Source organism: Pristis pectinata, chromosome 18 (assembly GCF_009764475.1).
Source record: "Pristis pectinata isolate sPriPec2 chromosome 18, sPriPec2.1.pri, whole genome shotgun sequence".
Lineage (NCBI taxonomy): Eukaryota > Metazoa > Chordata > Chondrichthyes > Rhinopristiformes > Pristidae > Pristis > Pristis pectinata.
In genome coordinates, this window is record NC_067422.1 from 8,634,252 (window position 1) to 8,656,687 (window position 22,436).

General features: G+C 40.3%; 1 protein-coding gene across 1 annotated transcript in view; it reads right to left on the reverse strand.

The window, feature by feature from the left end:
* The window catches only part of rptor (regulatory associated protein of MTOR, complex 1), a 345,813-nt gene that overhangs the window by 156,714 nt on the left and 166,663 nt on the right, over positions 1 to 22,436 (reverse strand). Inside the window, 4 exon segments of the mRNA XM_052032980.1 lie at positions 7,592 to 7,702; positions 9,726 to 9,809; positions 15,782 to 15,883; positions 19,344 to 19,419. Of these exon segments, the coding sequence (XP_051888940.1) occupies positions 7,592 to 7,702; positions 9,726 to 9,809; positions 15,782 to 15,883; positions 19,344 to 19,419 (373 nt within the window).

Below are 22,436 nucleotides of genomic sequence, written 5' to 3' on the forward strand. Positions count from 1 at the left end.
TTTAAGTGCAGAGCAATTTTTTCAGAGCAAGAATCTTTAAGCAGCTGCCAAAGTCAAACTTCTTTAAGTTGAGCTGGCAACAAAAAATATAAATAATATACCACCTGACCAGATCCCCTATAATGTGAGGCTCTAATGGACATTAATCTGTTAAATAATAGATGAACACAAAAGAGTCAAGACATTCATCAGCTTTGTTTCAATTTAGTCTTAAAATATTACTTTTAAACTCTGTAAGGGCAAATAACTGAAGGGAATTTCACTCCATCAGAGATGCAAGTTTTGACCAATATCATTTCCATAATGAATTTTCTTTCCTAAGATTATCTAAATGGCTACCCCTGATCGATATGGACATCTGTAATAAACAATTCGACCAATGGTAAAGATTGTGATGTTTTATGGAGTCATAAGAACAATGAAGGTGAATCTATCTTTTTTAAAACTGTTTTGAAATGTTTTCACATTAACCTGGGCTTTTTTTTTTGTTAGCTAAGCAGTGAAAGATGCAAAGCGAACAGATCCACTGGTAAAGTGTTTTAAATCGAAGAGATAAGATGGTGACTACATAACAAAGTACTTCCTCACTTTAGAGCTGTATTCAGACACTTTCATTCGGCATAGGGAACAATTGACAATAATTGCATTAAAAGAATGCAAACCCTTAATGGAATCTGGAGCAAATGTGGATCTATATTTGATCTAAAATGCTAGTTCCAGTATAGTGAGACTAATAAACAACTCATAATAGATGTTTATTTAATGAAAATATGAGCATGATTCAGTTTTCAATTTTAAGTGCAGAGGAAGAAAAAATCCACATGTTCTGGGTGAAGTAATTTTAGGTCATGCCACAACTGGTTCCATTACTCTCCACCTTCACCCGCCACCACCCATCCCTACGAAAATTCTAAAATTCAACAGTCTGTAGTCTTTATCTGAATCTCTCTTTGTAATGGGGAATAATTGTCAGGAGGTTGGCTAATTACATAGAGGATGGAAATGCCATAAGGTCATGTTAGATGTCTCAGAGAATGACACGTGAAGAGGGAAGGGGGTGGAGGCTGCATAAGGAATAAACATTTGGGGAATTCGAGAAATACGGCTATTGTCGGGTCGGTATGGAGTCGAGACAGTGCTGTAGCAGCAAAGAAATGCAACGGGTGGCACAATAGAAATAAATGACTGCTGTGAGTTTAAGGGTCAAGTAGGTACAAGAGGTCATGTTCACAGAGCACAACTTGAATGACTTTGGCCCAGGTGACCTTGTTTCTACATATTGTATGAAAACACAACCAAAATGCTGTAGGCAGGGAATTTTGAAAAAAAAACAAGGGATGAATCAGATGTATAATGAGGTATGTCCGTCACACACTTCAAGGAAATTCAAGAATTATCCTTAAGATCTTTCTGCAAAGATAAACCATAAGTATTCCTACATGCAAAAGCATTCACTGCCAGTGTGCTCTGCAAAAAGTTCAAAAAAGAAAATGTCAAAGCAGTAAGTGAAGGATGTCAGTTCTTTGTTCCCCCATAGTGCAGATTAATTATCATGAAACTCTGAAGCCACTATACCAAAATTGTCTTAAGAAAAATACTCAGCAAGGAAGAATATCCTGAGAAATAGATCTTCTTCTAAGGATTCATTTATTTAGGCCATCAAGGTTGTTGTGAAATCTTTCAAAATAAAAAATAGAATTGTCTCTGAATTTGAAATTATGCTTCACCAGTTAAATCCTTCTTTCCAAAAGGGCAATTTTTGTCCAAAAGTACCATAAAATTCATCTCTATATCTCTGTATCCAAATCATTTGCCTGAGCGTTCAGATACATATGGATTTTGCCAATCAATTCTTTTTGGCTAATCCATTTTTCTGCATTATAAAAAAAAATCCCATGTGTATTGACTTCAATGACCCAGTTGTGTTTAAACTAATCAAAATCCCATAAAAGATAACTACATTTCTCTTTGCCTATCAGAACTACTATATGAATTATACAGTACAGACAGGTCATTCAGCTTACCTAGTCTATGGAATATTCACTCACTATTTGAGCCACTTATTTTATTTCACTCTCAATTCTTTTTATCCCTCATATACATTTGTAGCTTCCCCTTAGTTCCTTCCATTCTACTGTTCTCAACCACTCTCCTTCACGACTTGGGGATACCCCAAGGCTTCATAGAGCCAACAGAGTAGTTTTGAACTGTAGTCATTGATGTAACATAGAAAAATCATATGTTCCCCAAAGCAGCATTGATGATGCTGACTGGAAAAACTGGAAACCCAAGAGACTACTGATGCTGGAATCTGGAGCAACACAAAAGAGGCAGTGGAGGTACTCAGTGGGTCAAGCAACATCTATAGAGGGAAATGGACAATTGACATTTTGGGTAGAGACCCTTCATCTGGACTCAGATGACTGGAAAAACTGTTTTAGTGATGCTGAAGAGATGATAATTCTTTACTTTGTAGTACCTTGGAAACTTTTACACCTACCTGAAAATGCAGATTGGGATAACAAGCTTCATATTTCACTCCCCAGGTAAAGAGATTCTTTAGTATTCCAGTCTTAATTTCTTAAATTTATGTGCTCTGATGGAAACTCATTCTGTATCTTCACAACTTCCACCACCTTCAACAAAATTCCACAAGCCAGCATGTCCTCCCCTCTCCTTCCAGCATTCCAAGGGGACTGGTTCCCTTCTTTACTCTCTGATCCACTCTCCTACCTCACCAACCACAACTGCAGGTGATGCAACACCCATCATTTTACCCCTTTCCGCCCTCGATGAACCCAAACAGCCCTTCCAAGTTTTTGACTTGCATTTCTTCTAATCTAATGTATTGTATTCAGTGTCCACAATATAGTCTCCTCGACTTTGGAGAAGCCAGATGCAGATTGGGTGACTGCTCTGTGAACCACTAGCTTTCAGTCTAGAGGTAGTCACTTTAATTCTCTATCCTACTTTCGCTCTGACATTACATCAGTCTGTGGCCTCCTGCACTGTTAGAAAAAGGTCTAACGCAAGTTTGAGGCACAACAGCTCATCTTCCCACCAAGCACATTGCAGCATTCTGCACTCGATATCAAAATCAACAACTGAATATTTCTGTTTGTTCTGCTGCAGGTCAGTCATCTGCAACACTGACACTTTTTCCCTCTTCAGCAGCATGGCCTGACCTTCTGGGCATTTCTTATAGGTCCATAATTCATAGCTTTTACATGATCCCTTGTGGGTGTCCTCTCTAACAGCCTACATTAACCCATGAGCCAGAGGGGTTCAATCAACAGCTTATCACCACGGCAACCCTAGCTTCTCCCTCTTACAGAGATATTCCATGTCCTATCCATCCTTCCCCCTCTTACTCTGCAACTTAAAATTTTGTTTTTTTTTATTTTTCCTAGTTCTGATGGTGTCGAACCTGAAACATTAACTTTATTTTTCCTTCCACACATGCTGCCTGACCTGCTGAGTATTTCCATCATTTTCTGCTTGTATTTCTCTACTTCTTAATCCTATCCATCGAGAAGCAAGTCCTGTAAGGGACTGTGCACCCAATAGGACCAATACATGGAGTTAAAACATCTTTTGGGTGAGAATGCACTTCAACCCTTGTTAATGTGATTCAAGGCAGGTGCACGTCTGAGAATAAGAGTGAACAAGGCAATATAGGTCAATGGGGGTGACTGTAACGTGATTAACTGAAATTAAAAAGGATGTTGTTGTAGAATGTTTTATTTGGCTTGTAGTCCAGTCATCAAAAAGGAAAACATGGGGGTATTTAACTTTATACAGCAGGCAAAATTTGACAGTTAAAACCATGCAATGTTAGAGCTGTATGTGCGTGGATAACTTGTTTGAGGTAACAAGACAGTTCAGCAAGAAAGCTGTACCACACCTAAGTGCGTGGTTAGCCTTTTGAATGATCTCCTAATGGTGATGTGTGTAAATTTGAGTTTCTCTTGATCCTCTACGTTCCAATTTGTGACTTCATTTTACTTAAACAAAATGTAGTATCTTAAACTTGTATGCTGAAATTCTAATTCAGCAATTATTAATTCCCATTCTGCAAAGTTGATGTCTTCGAATATGCTGCTGTCATCTGCAACATCGGTCATTTCTGCACCCAACCCAACTTTGCTGTCATCAACAAATTTATAAACTGTGTTAAACTGCAAAGTCTAAATCATTCAAATAATTTGTGAACACTGTTGACAGTTTCCACCTATTGCCACTCTGAGTAGATATCTTCATTGAGTCTCTGCTTTCTGTCATGAAATTAGTTATCCATTCTACTAGTCTCATTCTCCCATCACACTCCACCTGATCAGAGAGCTTTTGAAAACGTGTAAATTATGTTTACTCATTTAACCTTTTCAACATCCTCTATTAATTCTACAGAGTTCAAAGACATTGATCAACAAGAGTTTCAATTTGGAGACATTTCAGTATTTGCTCTATTACCAATGTTAAGTGACTGCTCAATAGTGCTCAAAACATAGTAGATATCATTTCTCAAGTAAACTTAATGTTAACTATCTGTCTATCCACCAGCACTAATGGATTAGTACATCTGTTTTTTCTGCAGATTTTTTAAAATAATGTTTGGATGTAGTATGCCCAGGCCATGAGTTTGCACCTCGGCATTTTGTTTATTTTCATTTTAAATGGTTAGCTCAATTCCAGGGCATGTCATGATTTCATTCTCACATCCATCTCTCGGGTGGGACTAAGAAAAAATGATTACTTCTACCATTCTGTTATTGTTGTCTATGATTTTACATTCAGCATCTGGCCCTGGTCCCAACTCAGCCTGAAGAGTATTTTACTAGTTTAAGTTCCATGATAACCTATTTCATCAATTCTCTATGCGTTCCTTCTTTCCTAGTCTGTATCTGCTGCCCATGCACTTAGTGCACATATTCCTTTCACTCAATTTATCCCTTTAGTGTAAGTTATTCAGACTGTCTCATTAGCTAAATTTGTTCCGGTTTTTAGCATAATATATAATTTGTAAGCTCCATTGAACATCATTTTAACTGCTTTGCATTGCAGCTCCACGTCAGCAGTTGGCAGTTTTGCTCATTGTTTTCTTTCCTCATTTTCTCACCTTAGCTGATCAGTATCAGCTTTTCTCCACTCCATTCTTCATCACGCACGCGTCTTTCTCAATTATTATTTGAAAGTGAAATGGATTATGGTGATTGTTTTGCTAAATGTTCTCCCACTCTTATCTCATCTCATCTATCCTAAAGACACAAGAAGTCTGTGAATGCTGAAATCTGGAGCAACAAACAATCTGCTGGAGGAACTCAGTGAGTCAAGGTAGCATCTGTCGAGGAAACTTCCTTCTACAGATGCTGTTCGACTTGCTGAGTTCCTCCAGCAGATTGATGCTCATTTATTTTACATTGCTGGACCTACTAATGATTTCCTCCTTTGTTGAGTTTTAACGCTAGGTTACAAAGGAATCTTGTACAGGTTTCAGAAAAGCAATCTGGAGGAACACACTAGAGGAACTATGTCCCTTTAACATCTTATCTCCCAATGTCAGGGTAGCCAATAGAATCTCCCATACTATCATTGTTTTCAATTCACTTTCCTAATTTATTTGTACATTTCCTTCTCCACATCTCTTCCATTATTAGATGGTCTAGAAAATATCCTTAACAGTGACGTTGATTCCTACTTGGCTAAGATTTGTGGTCAGTGTTTACATTAGCTGTTAAAGTTTGAGCAAAGTTTGGTCTTATCTTGAGTTTCCCCAAGAGGAATCTGCAGTCTGCAACCTGTTTTGATTTTTTTTTGAACATTCTTCTCCATTAAAGCTTACTTATTTTTTCTGACAGGAGAGTGTTCCTACTCTGCTTCAAGTAGATATCACCCCATTTGTTCAACTCCTTCCTTGCTCGGGACTGGTGTCCAGTGAGAAAGAACAGTGGCTCAGCTGGTAGAATCGGCACAGTGGGCAGTTAGTAGAACCACTGCCTCACAGCGTCAGAGACCCAGGTTCAGCTCTGACCTCAGGTGCTGTCTGTGTGGAGCTTGTGCTTTCTTCCTAGGAACACGAGGGTTTCCTCCGACATCACAAAGACGTGCGGGTTAGTAGTTTAATCGGCCATAGCAAATTGCCCCTAGTGTGCAAGTGAATGGTAGAATCTGGGGAGTTGATAGAATGGGATTAGCGTAAAAGGGTGGTTGATGGTTGATGCGGATTCTGTGGACCAAAGGGCCTGTTTCCGTGCTGCATCTCTCTACGAATCTATGAAAGCTTCTTTCCCACCCCGGCCACTTAGTTGTATTAATTCTGCTAATATCTCTTTCTGTGGCAACTTGCAAAAATTCAGAAAGCATCCAACTATTATCCATCTTTCTAATTTAACCCTCAAACTGCACCTTGCTATAAAAAAGATTAGAATGGGGACCAGATTTGCTCTCCATGCCATTTTTGGTAAAATTCTTAATGGCAATAAATAGCATGACCACCCCAATGTTCATTTACAAATCAAAGAATATCAGACATGGTGGTGAAGAACAAAATAAATAAAATTTTAAAGAATAAGGGAAAAAAATATTAAAGGAAATATTTGCCAGGCGATCTGAAAGAAAAAGGAGTAGTGGGATTCATTGGATTTTACAAGGAGCAAGACCAGACTCAATGACCTGAATCACCTTCCTTGTTGCATTCATTCTATAATTTTGTGAAAGTTTTAAGAAAAAAGATGTAGGAAAAATAGCAGGAAAATGTTAAACAAATGGTGTTTACAACAACTTTACTTAGTAAATTGTTTTAGTTAGTCCAATGAGTAAACCCATGGGTAAGACTTTACTTCAAGTAGTAAATACCTTCTAGTTAGCAGCTGATTTTTATGACTGGTCAGAACAAAGTACACGGAAGCCTTTCAGATTTTAGGGACAGTCAAGCAGAATAGCTTCAGTTTAGCCAACAATGAGTTGTGTAAACTTACTCACGCAGCACTCAATGTCACACCCAGTGGTACATCAGAGCTGGCGTGGTGAAGGGTGCAGAGAGGAGGAGTAAATTAGAATGTGTGGAAACTGACCCCACATTTGCAAAGGGAGTTATCCAGGAGCAGATGGCAAATGATGTCGAGCTGACATAGCGCATTAGAGCAAAGATTGACTCAGCGAAACATGGAAGCAAACAGCACAGCTGAGAGGTCAACAACATTAAAAGAAAGATTCAGGATGATACAAAGGCATTGAATCACAGAATGGGTCACGGTTCACGGATAAGAAAGCTAATGTCCTGCTGCTTCAATCTCCTCATTCCTTTTCTTATAATTCCACAGCTTCTACTATATTCCTAATATTAAATAAAAGCAGTATGTTGAACAATACTGTTGAGCTTCCGACTTGCAAGCTTTGGAGGGCTCAGGACAGCATCCAAGACAGGCAGCTACATAAACGTGTGGCAGAACAGAATTTGTACTGAAAAACCTAATTTTGCACAGATAAATTGCAGTTGCTGAGAAATCAAAACAAAAGCCGCAAACTTTGCCCACATCCCACATGGAATGTTTTTCAAGCTTTTCCTTCAAAGTGAAGCAACTACATTACTCACGCTATCCACAGCCAAGATCTTGGCCCAGATGAAAACAAGAAGAGGCCTCAATTCCCGGGCTGAACTCTGAAGTAGTTTCAAAACATATGGAAAAATACCGACGGATAATGCCTGTCAAAAAAAATACAAGTGTCAACTTTGCTAACAATAATATTTTATGTTCACATTTAAAAATTGGACCTGATTTCCAGTATATTAACCAACTTGCTATGCCCTTCCCCAAGTACTGACTGCTAAATTCCTCAAAATGGATTCCAATAACTTTTCCGTTTATTTTCATTTGTGGAAGTTCAAGGTCCCTGGCAAGACTAGCATTTATTAATTGCCCTTTGAACTGAGTAGCTTCCCAGAGCATTGCAGAGGATAATTAAGAGTCAATTCCACCAATGACCGAATTAGGACATCCTTCTCTGAAAGATATAAATTAATCAGATTGGTTTTTATACCATTTCAACAGTTTCATAGTCAGCATTACTCTGACATTAGCTTTTTAATTTCAATTTTATTTAATTATTTGATTAAATTCCTCAGTTGCCACAGTAGGCTTTGAACTCTTGTATCCTGATCAAAGTTATAACATCTGAACTACAATGCCACCATACTCTTATGATGATTAGGGATAGTCAGCATGCCTGTGTATGGGAAATCGTCTCTCACAAATTTGGCTGAGTTTTTTTTTTGAAGAGGTGATCAAGAGGACTGACGAGGGCAGGCAGTAGACATTGTCAAAAGCCTGACTGAAGTCCATGTAGAAAATGTCCTACAATGGTAGGCTGGCCTGGAAGATGAGATCACATGGGATCCAGGATACAAAATTGGCTTGGTGGTAGGAGTCAGAGGGTGGTGGTGGAGGGTTATTTTTCAGACTGGAGGCCTATGACCAGTGGTGTGCTGCAGGGATCAGTGTTGGGCCCCTTGCTGTTTTATTATATATACACCAATGATTTGGATGAGAATGCATATGGCATAAATTGTAAGTTTCCAATTGCACCAAAAATGGTTGTGAGGAGGACAGTGAAGAAGGTTGTCTAAGGTTACAACAGGATCTAGATCAAGTGGGAAAGTGAGCAAAGGAATGGCTGATGGAATTTAACTCAGACAAATGTGAAGTGATGCTATTTGGGAAATTAAGCCTGGGCAGCACATTTGCAGGGTCCTGGGGAATACTGTAGAACAGAGAGACCTTGGGGTATAAGCACGTAGTTCCCTGAAAGTGGCGACACAGTTAGACAAGGTAATGAAGGAGGAGTATGGCATGCTTGCCTTCATTGGACAAGGCATTGAGACATCATGTTGCAACTATAAAAGATGCTGGGGAGACCTCCCCTGGAATATTGTGCGCAGTTGTGGTTGCCACACTATAGGAAGGATGTCATTAATCTAGAGTGGGGACAGAAGAGTTTCACAAGGAGTTGTCAGAACTGGAGGGCTTGAACTAGAAGGAACTTATATAGCTGAAGGTGACCTTGTAGAGCTATATAAAATCATGAGGGACATAGATAAGGTGGATGGTCATGGTCTTTTTCCCAGGGAAGGGAAGTCTAAAGCTAAAGGACATAGGTTTAAAGTGAGAAGCAAAAGATTTAGAAGGAATCTGAGGCATCAGTTTTTCCACACAGAGGGTAGTGGATATATGGAACGAGCTGCCAGAGGAAGTGGTACAGGCGGGTACAATTACAACATTTAAAAGATATTTGGACAGTTTCATGAATAGGAAAGGTTTAGGTGGATTTGGGGCCAATTGCAGGCAAACTAGCTCAGGAAGGCACCTTGGTCGGCTTGGATGAGTTAGGCCAAAGGGCCTGTTTCTGTGCTGTATGACTCTATAACTCCATGATTACACTTTAAAATTAAACAAAAATGACACAGGACTAAGACTGAACTGACCTTCTAGAGATCAGGATGTCACAAATTGTACCTTGTTTAAATTTATCCTTTTTAATCGTGAAAAGGCAAGGGGATATAACTTAGCAAAGTACATAGCTTAGAATACTAGTGAGACTTACTATGTTTAAAAATCAAATATCAGTATAAGAGAGCCAGAAAAGCAAATGAACTCAGAAGAATCATCATATTCCCAAACTGAGGGGTAAATGAGACAGTTGAAACACTTATAATAGAATTGGATACATACTAGACTCACGGCCCAGGGACCTAAGTCCAAAAACCTTCCCAGTAAATCCAGTGCTCGCAGACGATGGACTTGGCTAAGCAACACCTAACAGAGACAAATGATAGGAAATAATTAACAGAAAAAACTGTGTTTCAATGGAGCATTGGGTACAGGGAGCTTCTAGCATCATCCATTTTATAGAAGCAAAGCAGCAAACTGGAGAGAAAAGATGTCAAAACCATGGAATACATTTCTTTACATTTTGAACCCAAGATCTAACAAGCAACCTTAACACTTATGCTAAATAACAACAACACAAATACATTCATTTAGAACTACAAGGTTTACAAGGAACAGGGTAAAGCCACTCACCCCTCAGGCCAGCCCTGCATTCAGTAAGATCATGGTTATTTGCTGAACTCCATTTGACTATCTTTGCTCCATTTCTCAGAATACCTTCACCTAATACAAATCTATCATTCGTTCTTGAAAACTTCAATTGACACATTACTCTGGCCATTTTGGGAGTGGGAAAATTTCTACTACTGTTTCAGACCTATGATCTTTCATCAGAACTATGAAAGGTTCTGATGAAACGTCACTGATCAAAAACATTAACTCTGTCTCTTCCTTCCTCAAAGCTACTTGAACTGCTGAGTATTTCCATCATTTTCTGCATTACTTCAGATTTCAAGCACCTGCATCATTTTTCATTTTAATTATAATTCTGAATGTTTTCTTGTGTCCAGACTTATTTTATTCTTCATGAATTATGTATGTTATTGGATTAGGTCACCATGATTTCTGTGCATTTCGTGACTACTTCTTGCAACAACTCGTTAGAAATAATCTTATCATCCTCCTACAGAATGAGCTGGCAGAGGAAAAAGATGCCAAGATCCCAATTTGGAAGTTAAGCGGGAATTAGGAATAATGAAGGAGATGCAAGATGATTTAAATTAAATAATGTGAACTTAAAACTCCTATAACAATTAGAGTAGAAATGGCAGCACAGAAAGAGACAGTACTGCTCTGCTCGGTGAAGATGTTAGTTAAGCTACATCAAGGCACAGTGATAGAAGATTACTATGGTAGGTTACAGCAGCAGACCTGGAGTTATACCTGCATTTTCCAACAAAGATTATTCTCATTCAGTACCTCAGAATTAGAGATGGAGTTAACTTCACACATCTCACAAGGAGAGAGAGAGGGAGACTTTAGGAACAAATGTTTGAAAAACAAAAACCACTGGCACGGAAAAGGAGAGAAGACTAGCTGTAGATCAGGAGAAATGTGGCATTTTCTGTATCATAGAACAGTACAGGAACAGGCCCTTAGGCCCACAATGTTGTGTCGTGCCAATTACATCAGTAATTAAAATGCCCAACTAAACTAATCCCTTCTGCCTGCACGATGTCTGTATCCTACCGTTTCCCTCACATTCATGTGCCTATCTAAGAGCTTCTTGAACACCTCTATTGTATTTGCCTCCACAACCACCCCTGGCAGCACATTCCAGGAACCCACCACTCTGTGCAAAAAAACTTGCACCGTACATTTCCTTTGAACTTAACCGTCTCACCTTAAATGCATGCCCTCTGGTATTAGACCCTTCAATCCTGGAGAAAAGATACTGGCTATCTACTTTATCTATGCCTCTAATAATCTTATAAACCTCTATTAGATCTCCCCTCAGCCTCCACTGCTCCAGAGAGAACAACCCAAGTTCGTCCAACTTCTCCTTATAGCACATGCCCTCTAATCCAGGCAGCATCCTGGTAAACCTCTTCTGCACCCTCTCCAAAGTCTTGACATCCTTCCTATAATGGGGTGACCAGAACTGAATGCAATACTCCAGATGCGGCCTAAAGTTTTATAAAGCTGCAGCACAACTTCCAGATTCTTGAACTCAGTGCCTCGACTAATGAAGGCAAGCATTCCATATGCCTTCTTTACTGCCCCATCAACCTGTACAACCACTTTCAGGGAGCTATGGACTTGGACCTAAGATCCCTCTGTTCATCAACACTGTTAAGGGTCTTGCCAGTAACAGTATACAGTCTCTTAACATTTGATCTCCCAGGGTGCAACACTTCACATTTGGCCAGGTTGAACTCCATCTGCCATTTCTCCGCCCATACCTGCAAGTGATCTGTATCCCGCTGTATCCTTTGCCAGTCTTCTACACTATCCACAATACCACCAATCTTTATGTAATCTGCAAACTTACTAACCCACCCTGGACCCTTATCCAGGTCATTTATATACGCATCACAAACAGCAGAGGTCCCAGTACCGATCCCTGCAGGACGCCACTAGTCACAGACCTCCAGCCGGAATAAGTCTCATCGACCACTACCCTCTGTCTTCTACGGGCAAGCCAGTTCTGAATCCAAATGGCCAATTCACCATGGATTCTATGCATCTTCATCTTCTGGGTGAGCCTCCCATGAGGAACCCTATCAAATGCCTTACTAAAATCCATGTAGACAACATTCACAGTTCTACCTTCATCAATCACTCTCGTCACCTTGTCAAAAAACTCAATCAAGTTAGTAAGGCACAACTTGCCCTGCACAAAGCCATGCTGACTGTCCCTAATTAGGCTGCGGTTTTCTAAATGCTCACAAATCCTATCCCAAAGAGTCCTCTCCAGTAACTTCCCTACCACTGAAGTGAGACTGACCAGTCTATAGTTACTAGGATTATCCATGCTTCCCTTCTTGAATAATGGAACAACATTAGCTACTCGCCAATCCTCCGGGACCTCGCCTGTGACTGGAGAGGACATGAAGATCTTGGTCAAGGCCCCGGCAATCTCATCTCTTGCCTCTCTCAATAACCTGGGATACATCCCATCAGGCCCTGGGGACTTATTCACCTTAATGCTCTTTAAGAGACCCAACACTGCCTCCTCATCTCATCTCGAAATGCCCTAGCATATTACATGCTCCACACGGATCTCCCTATCCTCCACATCCTTCTCCTTGGTGAATACTGATGCAAAGTACTCATTAAGGATCTGACGCATCTTTCAGACATCTCCCCACTGACACTGCTTGATCTGGACCTCATCTTCCACCTGGGTACACTTCAGCCATCAGGATCTAATACTGAATTTAGCAATTTCAGGTAATTGCATTTATTTCTCCTCTCTCTTTTCCTCCATAGATGACTGTACATTTTTCTTTCAACTTGTTTCTTTTGTGTCTTCAACTGTTGATTCTTGACACCCTGGGTTTACATCCTATCACAGACATTCTCCACCCTCCCCCTCTCCAAAACTTAAAACACACTTGTTTTCTCATTTTCCAATTCTAATGAAGGCTTCCTGATTCAAAAAGTTGACTCTGTTTCTCTCCCCACTGACGCTGCCTGATCTGTTCTGTGCTTCCAGCATATTTTGATTTTTTCAGATTTCCAGCATTTTTTTTGCTCCTGATCAAATAAATAGTTTTGTTTTACTCATGCCTATTCCATCATAACATTAGAAATCGTTCTTCATACAGTCCCTGCAAATTCTCTCAAACATCCTTCTTGGCTTCTCCCTTTACCTCAATCTAAATGTAACCCCTGTATGCAGTAGCCTCGGCAGACACGGTTCGGCCTTCCACATGCATGCTAACAACCATAATGTCTACAACCCGAACAGCCCTTTATCTCCTCCACTGTTACCAAATAACTGGTGTGAAGTCCCAGCCTCAACAAGGTACAACATCCTGTAGTTAAAGACCAGAAAGACAGGAGATATTAACTTCATCTCTTCCTACCGTTTACACATTTCTTTTCAACCTCTCACAATAAAACATGTCAACAACGATCTCCGTAACTTCACTTGTCACAACTCCTGCCATTGAAATCTTCTTCAAAGTGCCTCCAAAGTTCGCCAAGCCCATTCTCAACTGAAGACTCTCGAGCTGAATCTTCAGTCTCTCAAACCTGCTGCACCATTTAATAAGATCACGACTGATCTGACGACAACCCTAACTCCACATTGCCATCCACTGTGGTAACCTTTCACCCCCTTCCCAATCAAGCGTTTATCCAGCTCGGTCATAAAAATATTCAACAACTCTGCTTCCACTGTCCTTTGAGGAAGAGAGTGCAAAAGGCTCATGATTAGTAAGTTTACAGATAGCATGAAAATGGTTAGAGTCGCAGATAACGAAGGTCATCCAAGGATACAACAGGACATAAATAAGCTAGGAAGCTATGTGGAGGGGTAGTAGATGGAATTTAATCCAGACAAGTATGAGGTGATGCACTTTGGGAAGTCAAATTCTGCTAGGACAGTTCAAGCTAATAACAGCATTGATGTACAGAGGGACCTTGGGATGCAAGTCCATAGCCTTCTGAAAGTGGTGACACAGATGGATAGGGTAGTGAAGGTATTTGTAATGCTTGCCTTCATAGGCCAAGGCAATGAATTTAAGAGTTGGGACAAAATATTGGTTAGACCGCACGTGGGAGTAGTGTGTACAGTTCTGGTTGCCACACTACAGGAAGGATGTGGTAGCAATAGAGAGAGTGCAGAAGAGATTCACCAGCATGTGCTGCCTGGTATGGAGGGCTGTATTTATAAGGAGAGATTGGATAGGCTGGGATTATTCTCACTGGAATATGGAAGGCTGAGGGGTGACCTTATAGAGGCTTATAAAATTATGAGGGGCATAGACAGGATAGATAATCAGTCTTTATTCCAAGGGGAGTCCAGAACCAGAGGGAACAGATTTAAAGTGAGAGGGGAGAAGTCCAAAAGGAGATCTGAGGGGTATAGTTTTCAATACAGAGGGTGGTGGTTATCTGGAATAAGCTGCCAGAGGAGATGGTAGAGACCTTTACAACATTTAAAAGACACTTACAACATTTAAAAGACATTTAGACAGGTACTTAAATAGGAAAAGCGTAGCGGGATAATGCAGGTAAATGGCATTAGCATAGATAGGCAACATGGCTGGCATGGACGAGGTGGGCCGACAGGGCCCACTTGTGCTCCGTATGATTCTTTCGCTTAGCATGCACTAGTACACTCACATCCCTCTGAATCTCAGAGCTCTGCAATCTCTCACTAATTAGATAATATCATTTTGTTATTTCTCCCTGGCAAAATGAACAATTTCACCTTTTCCCATATCATACTCCATTTGCTAGATCTTTGGTCAGCCATACAACTGTCTACATCCCTTTGTGTCCTCGTCAATACTTAATTTCCTATCTACCTTTGCACCTTCAGAAAACTTAGCTTCAGTGTCTTCATCTAGATCATTTATATAAATTGTAAATAGCTGAGGCTCTAGCACTTATTCCCGTGGCACATCTTGGCAACCAGAAAAATAACTTATTACCTACTCTCTGTTCCCCATTAGCTGGCCCATCATTTATCCAACCCATGTTGCCTCCTTTTATTTTCCACAATAACCTTGGATGCTTAATCATCTCCAGGAAGCAGGGAGGGCAAAGAGATGTGAAGCAGTGAACGCATCATTTGCATTAAGAAAATTTAAGCAGATTACATCCACCAGCACAGCACATTCTTCCATGTGTTGTGTATTCATATTCAACTACAGTGCTTCACTAGGAGCAATCAATTAACCAAATCCTCCAAGTTATATCTTTCATATATAGATACATTATACATCAATGATGCATTTCTCAGCAAACTCATTGCAGAATTATACTAAAATTAGTAACATTTCAAACTAAGTCAAAAATTGTTTTGAGGGCTTGTGCCACAACCACATTTGACCCATTAGTTAAGGGAAACTTCTTCATTTCTCATCACATGTCCAAGGATAAAGCATACCCCAAATGGTGAACACTGATCCTTCTTGCAATTATATTAAGCAGTTATTGAACTAAAGTTTTAAAATTAAAACTCAAATAATTATAGCAAGTGTAACAGACTATTGCACTTTTTTGGTGTATGCATTTGTCTTGTGCAAGTTAGACAATGTATTTTATTTTGAGCCATCCACATGTCAGTTCAAAAACAAAATTAATCCACAATCTTTCAGAGTTGATCTAACAACTTTCTGTTCTGCCAGAGACTTTCCTCCTAATACACATTTTAAGCTCACCTGTAGAACAATTGGCAACTGCTCTGGAGGATTCCTGTTCTCAACACCCATTGTCAGCCACACCTGGAATGCTGTCAGCTGCTCGGCAAAAAATGGACTGTGCTGGAAAAGGTAATTGATGACAATAGGCATCATTGTAAAGATTCATCCAATACTTAATTCTGCAAGTGCTTTCTAAGACCTCATCTACTGAAAATCATTTGATCTTCAAACATTTTAGAATATATTCACTTCTTCCCTTTGAAAATGGGCAGGCTATGATGAATTAACTGGTGGGGAACTGAAAGCTCTAAGACGTTTAAACGACACACTATGAAAAAGCTATTTCAATAAAAGCTTGTTCCTTCTGCAGATATAGTAAAATCTGATTACTATAGATTCTACTCTACATAAAAACACAAGTCTTATGAACACAGTATAGATTTAGGAATAAGCGTTTAACTTCAGATATACTGTTATTTTAATACATTGCTGAACTAAAATCAACAATAGATAACAAAAATAAAGTGACTGTCAGGAATAATCAAGATGGAGACTACAGATGCTGGAATCTGGAGCAGCAAACAAGATGCTGGAGGAACTCAGAGGGTCAGGTAGCATCTGTAGAGGGAAATGGACAGTCAATGTTACAGGTCAAGATCCTTCATCTGTACAAAGGGTCTCAACCTGAAATGTCGACTGTCCATTTCCCTCCACAGATGTTGCCTGAACAGTTGAATTCCTTCAGCATCTTGTTTGTTGTATTAGAATAATTAATCCTTTCAGACTGAGCTGCTTTCCACCAACACTAAACTTGTAGTGTAAGGATATCTGGGCTCCATTTATTTGACAGATGAAAAGAATTTCAGGTTTTACTTGCACTGCAAATGTTCCATAAATTGGAAGTGATCCCTTGAGACCAGTACAGTTCATCCCAACTATCTGACACTAAAAAATGTGGTAGTTTTCCTGACAAATAATAAATTTGTCCCAAAGGGAAGAAGAGTCTTATATGCCAGTGACTTGGTATACTCAGTCATAAAGTGTTATTCAGACACTTCTTACAGAAGAATTTTTTCCTCACTCACTGCTTCACATTTCTTCACCCTCCCCATATCCTGGAGATGATTAAACATCATGCCTTTTGCCACAGCTCGCAAGGACAGAGTTTGATTAGATGCTCTGATGGATAAAGTTTTCTGCATTTCAAGACCCTGGATGAAACTGGTGCAAATGATTTGAGAAGGATGGTTTGATGATCAGGCACTGCATACATTCAGGTGGAAGGGAAGAGGGTTAGTTGTGCAGTTCCTAATTAATAAATTAAAAAGTGCAGATATTTTTTCCCCCCTCTTCAAGTGCCCATCTTAATTTAAAAACAGAAAGGGGGAGAGGGGCAAGTGAAGAGCATGCCCAACAGTAAACAAAACATGGTAGAACACACTTCAGGCAAGATTGAAACTAGCTTTGTGATTATGCTTTAGTACAGATCAAAAGGTTATGATTTTTAAAAGGCAGTGTTTGACAAGTTGCAACTTTAATCCATCTCGGTAGAAATAGTGAGGAATCACCACGTTAATTCTAATGTTCTCTTCAACTTGAGCTACTGCTTTTTAAAAAGCATGCAAATATTATCTAGGGAATGGGTTTTAATCCAGTCAGTGCTGGCAACCATATTTGCAATATCAATTTACAACATCAATAACACAGAAAACCACACCAAGGCATATTGAGGTATAAGGAAAATAATGGATATCAAGTCAAGTAGAAAAATATGTGGAGGTGTTACCAAGACCTTGGTTGAAGAGGTACATTCCATGAAGGATATGATAGAAATGCATTTAAAAATTAAAGGCACCAGGGAACCAAACTAAATCAGTAAGGTAGGATCGTCGAGCGGGTGGAATGTGGCAGCTTCGGATCATAGAGTAAAAGTTTTTGGTGAAGTTAATGCAGAGTGAAAGAATCAAAGATGATAAATGGCATTGGGGTAACAGATGACACTAGAATGGAGGCATACAGCAGTAGAAAAGTCAAAGCAGGAGTGTAGTTAAATGAATGGCAATAAAATAGTCAGTGTCAGACACAGACTGAGAGGAAAGAGACGTCCGCGAGAACACAAACTTTGTGGTACGGTTGCAATCCCTGGCTATAGGTTTTCCATATTGCTAACAGGAAGCGTGTATGTCTTTGGAAACAGCACCATCAAAATAAATTCTCTATGCCTGCAATATTATGACTGCTATTCAGAAATAATGTTTCAGGTTGATGACCTTTCATCAGAAATAGGAAAATTTAGAAATCAAATTTGTTTTTAAGCAGAGCAGAGGGGAGGATGGAGAGAACAAATGGAAAGTCTGATAGGGTGTAGCAAAAGAAAACTTCAATATTTTATCGAAAGATAAATGATTTAAAAAAAGCTAAGCTAACTTGCAGTAACTGCAGCAATGCTTTCTTCGTTGCTTTAAAAATAGGTTAACAAGAAAAATTGCTGCAAAATGCTGGATTCCAGAAATCGGAACTATAAGACACAGGATGGTCAGCATCTGCAAAAAAAGGCTAATTTAAGTGAACCATTGCTTTCCATATTACAAGTAAAACTGCTCTAAAGCCTTCTAATATACAAAAACTATGAACGCATGCAATTTCAAAGGAATTTTGTAATTTATTGGAGGGTGACTGGCTGGAGGAGGTTTGGTTTAGTGGGGAAAGAGGGGAGTTGGAACACAGATAACACACCGATTTGAAATGAGTTCTGTTGCTGTAACTACCAGGGCAGGGCAAATTTCTCACATCTCCTCTCAGACACCCTGCCATCTTGGATGAAGTGTACACAGTAAAGATTTAGACCTTTAATTATTTGTCTTCTTTGTTTGGTCCTAATCCCTTTACCTTGCCCTTGGCGTGGCAAAATTAGTTTGAGAACACTACACAATGGAAGCCTTCTAATGACCATCAGTAATCCAAACTATTCCTACTTACCGGTCACGCTAGCTGAATTACATACTGGATTCACCTTATGCGCCAAAAACAGACATTGAATTTAGATCACTAAGGTGGGACAGTCATTTTAATGACAGACTCAGTAAAATTGAGCCTTCGTCTCTTTCAAGTGGGGGAGTACATAGGTATTGGAATTACATTAGATTGGCTGAAGTATGCATTGGGCCCCACACACAGTTCCTTTCATGCCCTCAGGCTATCACAGCCAATAAGGCATTTGAGTGCAGTCGGTGTTGAGGAAACAAGCAAGATGAAGCACCAGAAGCTGGAAATTAGGCAAGATTGCTTTTTCTTCAACCAGCATGGGTACAATGGGTAAGTGGCTTTTTTTCATGAATATTATTGAAACTCCATGGGTGCTAACATAATTTAACATGTCATTCAGTAAACCTATGAGGTAAGTGTGCTCCCACCTAACAACCAATGACAAGTATTTATAGCTCAGTTGAAGTTATCACTTCAATTATTCCAGATTATATTAACCAGAACAACAATTGCAGGATATATTCTATTAAAGATTTTCCATTGTCAGAATAGCAGATTATGACGACTTTTTTTTAAAATAAGACAGTCAACTCACCCTGAAAGCAGTTCCCTCTTCTATAATGGTGGGAAGTTGGGAAAGGCAAATATCCACTGCGAGATCCCAAGCTTGCCTGCAAAGTGATTTACAAATTCAAACATTGAAAAATTGAGACATGCATATTATTCTAGTTTCTTTCTCAGGTGTCCCTACTGCCCCCTTCAAGGACCCAGCTTCTGTTCCCTTAACTCCATTCCCACTAAATTTCTGGCCAATTTATTTCACTTCTTGGTGCCATTCTCTTCCGACACTGTAAATGATTCCAGTTCTTCGGGTACTGTCTTCCTCTTTTAAATCGCCATCAGTAAGCCTTCTTCAAAATAGATCTGTACTTATTACTGTCCTTTCTCACACCCAAGTTCTTCAGCACACTGTAAACTCTGAAATCCATGCCTGGGTCGACAGCAACTACACAAGAGCACAAAATAGAACTAGCAGCAACCACTACAGCCCATTGCATCTCCTTTCACTGGCAAATTCACTGACATTCACTAACAAATGTCAAGCTGGCACTGAAGGAGCTGAGCACCCTGATCAACAGTCATGAGACAGCACACCCTGATGTCTTCCCGATCATCACAGGAGACTTCAACCAGGCTAGCTTGAAGAAGTCTGACAAACTACCTCTAACATATTACCTGTGGAACCAGAGGAGTCAACACACTTGATCATTGTTACAACTCCATCAAGAACATTTATTGTACCATCCCACGTCTGCACTTTGGCAAGTCCAATCACCTGGCTGATCTACTCCCGACACATTGGCAGAGACTGAAGACCGCAGCACCAGTGGTGAGGACTGCGAAGGTCTGGTCAAGTGAGGCAGAGGAGCGTTTACAGGACTACTTTGAATTGGTGGACTGGGCCATATTCAGGGATTCATCTTTAGATCTGAATGAATGTGCCACAGCTGTCACTGATTCCATCAAGACCTGCATGGATGGGTGTGTGTTGTTGAGAACAGAGTTTTCTCAAAACCAGAAGCCCTGGGTGAACAAGGAAATTCGCAGTCTGCTGAGGGCTAGATCTGTGGTGTACAAGACCGATGATCCAGTAACCTATAAGTCCAGGTACGACCTACGGGAGGCCATCGTGAGAGCGAAAAAGCAATTCCGTGAGAAACTCTTTTTTAAAAAAAACTTTTAAAACTTTATTTATACCACATGGTAACAGGCCCTTCCGGCCCAATGAGCCCACGCCACCCAATTACACCCATGTTAACCTACTAACCCGTACGTCTTTGGAATGTGGGAGGAAACCCACACAGTCACGGGGAGAATGTACAAGCTCCTTACAGCGTGAAGTTAGAGACATAATCGGATGCACGACAGCTGCGGCAGGGTTTGCGTGCCATTACTTCCTATAAAGCAAAACGTAACAGTATAAATGGCAGTGATGATTCACTATCTGATGAGCTCAACGCCTTTTAAGCATGCTTTGAAAGGAAGAATAACATGACACCTGTGCGAATCCCCACAGCATCTGGTGACCGTGATCTGTGTCTCGGAGGCCGACGTCAGAACATCCTTCAAAAGAGTGAACTGCCCTCTTCACATTACTACCATTGGGGAGGAGGTACAGGAACCTGAAGACCCACACTCAACATTTCAGGAACAGCTTCTTCCCCTCTGCTATCAGATTACTGAACGGTGCATGAACACTGCCCCATTATTCCTCTTTTGCACTATTTATTTACTTTTGTAACTTAGTGATTTTTATATCTTTATGTCTTGCACTGTACTGCTGCCACAAAACAACAAATTTCACTACATGTCAGTGATAATAAATCTGATTCTCATTCACCATTTCATTCATGACCCATTATCTGCAAAATCACCACTCTCCTAACCATTTACCACATCCCTGCATTTCCTTAGAGTCCAAAGATCTCCATGTTTCATTTTTTTTCAATAAAATATCTGCATTGGCTAACATCCAGGCTTGGACAAGCCCCAAATATCTTCAAACATTGGAATGACTCCCTTGACTCTCTGCCACAAACTTGCGAGTCGACAGTCTGAATCGCAGTACAAGCCGAGGTTAGGTAGGACTGTGTCATTGCACCAAATCTCTTCTCCATGTTGCAGCTCCCCTTACAGCAGCATACTGTATGGGAGACTGTATGCTCCTTCTGCTGTATCACTCTAGGACTCTAATGGGAGCATTTGAAGGCCATATGCAAATGGCAGGGGCATACAGTATCCCAAGCTACCCACCCACTGTGTTGAGCACCATTTGCCCAACCTCTGGCAGAGTTTGTGGATCCTGCCTCTGTCTCCACAGCTATCTCAGTGTACTGAACCCGAATTGAATCAGAATCAGGCTTATCATCACTGACTTATGTTATGAAATGTGTTGTTTTGTGGCAGCAGTACAGTGCAAGACATAAGAATCACTATAAGTTTAACAATAAATAAATAGCGTGAAAGAGGAATAACGAGGTAGTGTTCATGGACCGTTTAGAAATGTGATGGCGGAGGGAAAGAAGCTGTTCCTGAAATGTTGAGTGTGGGTCTTAAGGGTCCTGTACCTCCTCCCCGATGGCAGTAATGAGAAGAGGGCATGTCCCGGTTGGTGAGGGTCCTTAATGATGGATGCCGCCTTCTTGAGGCACCGCATCTTGAAGATGTCCTCGATGGCGGGGAGGGTTGTGCCCATGATAGAACTGGCCGAGTCTACAACCCTCTGCAGCCTCTTTCAATCCTGCACGTTGAAGCCTCCACACCAAGTGGTAATGCAACTAGTCAGAATGTTTACTGTACATCTGCAGAAATTTAAAAGTGTCTTTAGTGACGTACCAAATCTCCTGAAGCTCTTAATGAAGTAGAGCCGCTGGTGTGCCTTCTTCGTGATTGCACCAATGTGATAAATTCTGAGATGTTGACACCCAGGAAACTGCTCACCATTTCCACCGCTGACCCCTCAATTAAGACTGGTGTGTGTTCTTCTGACTTCCCCTTCCTGAAGTCCACAATCAATTCCTTGGTCTCGCTGACATCGAGTGTGAGGTTGTTGTTGCGACATCACTCAACCAGCAGATCTATCTCACTCCTGTACACCTCTTCGTCGCCATCTGAGATTTTGCCAACA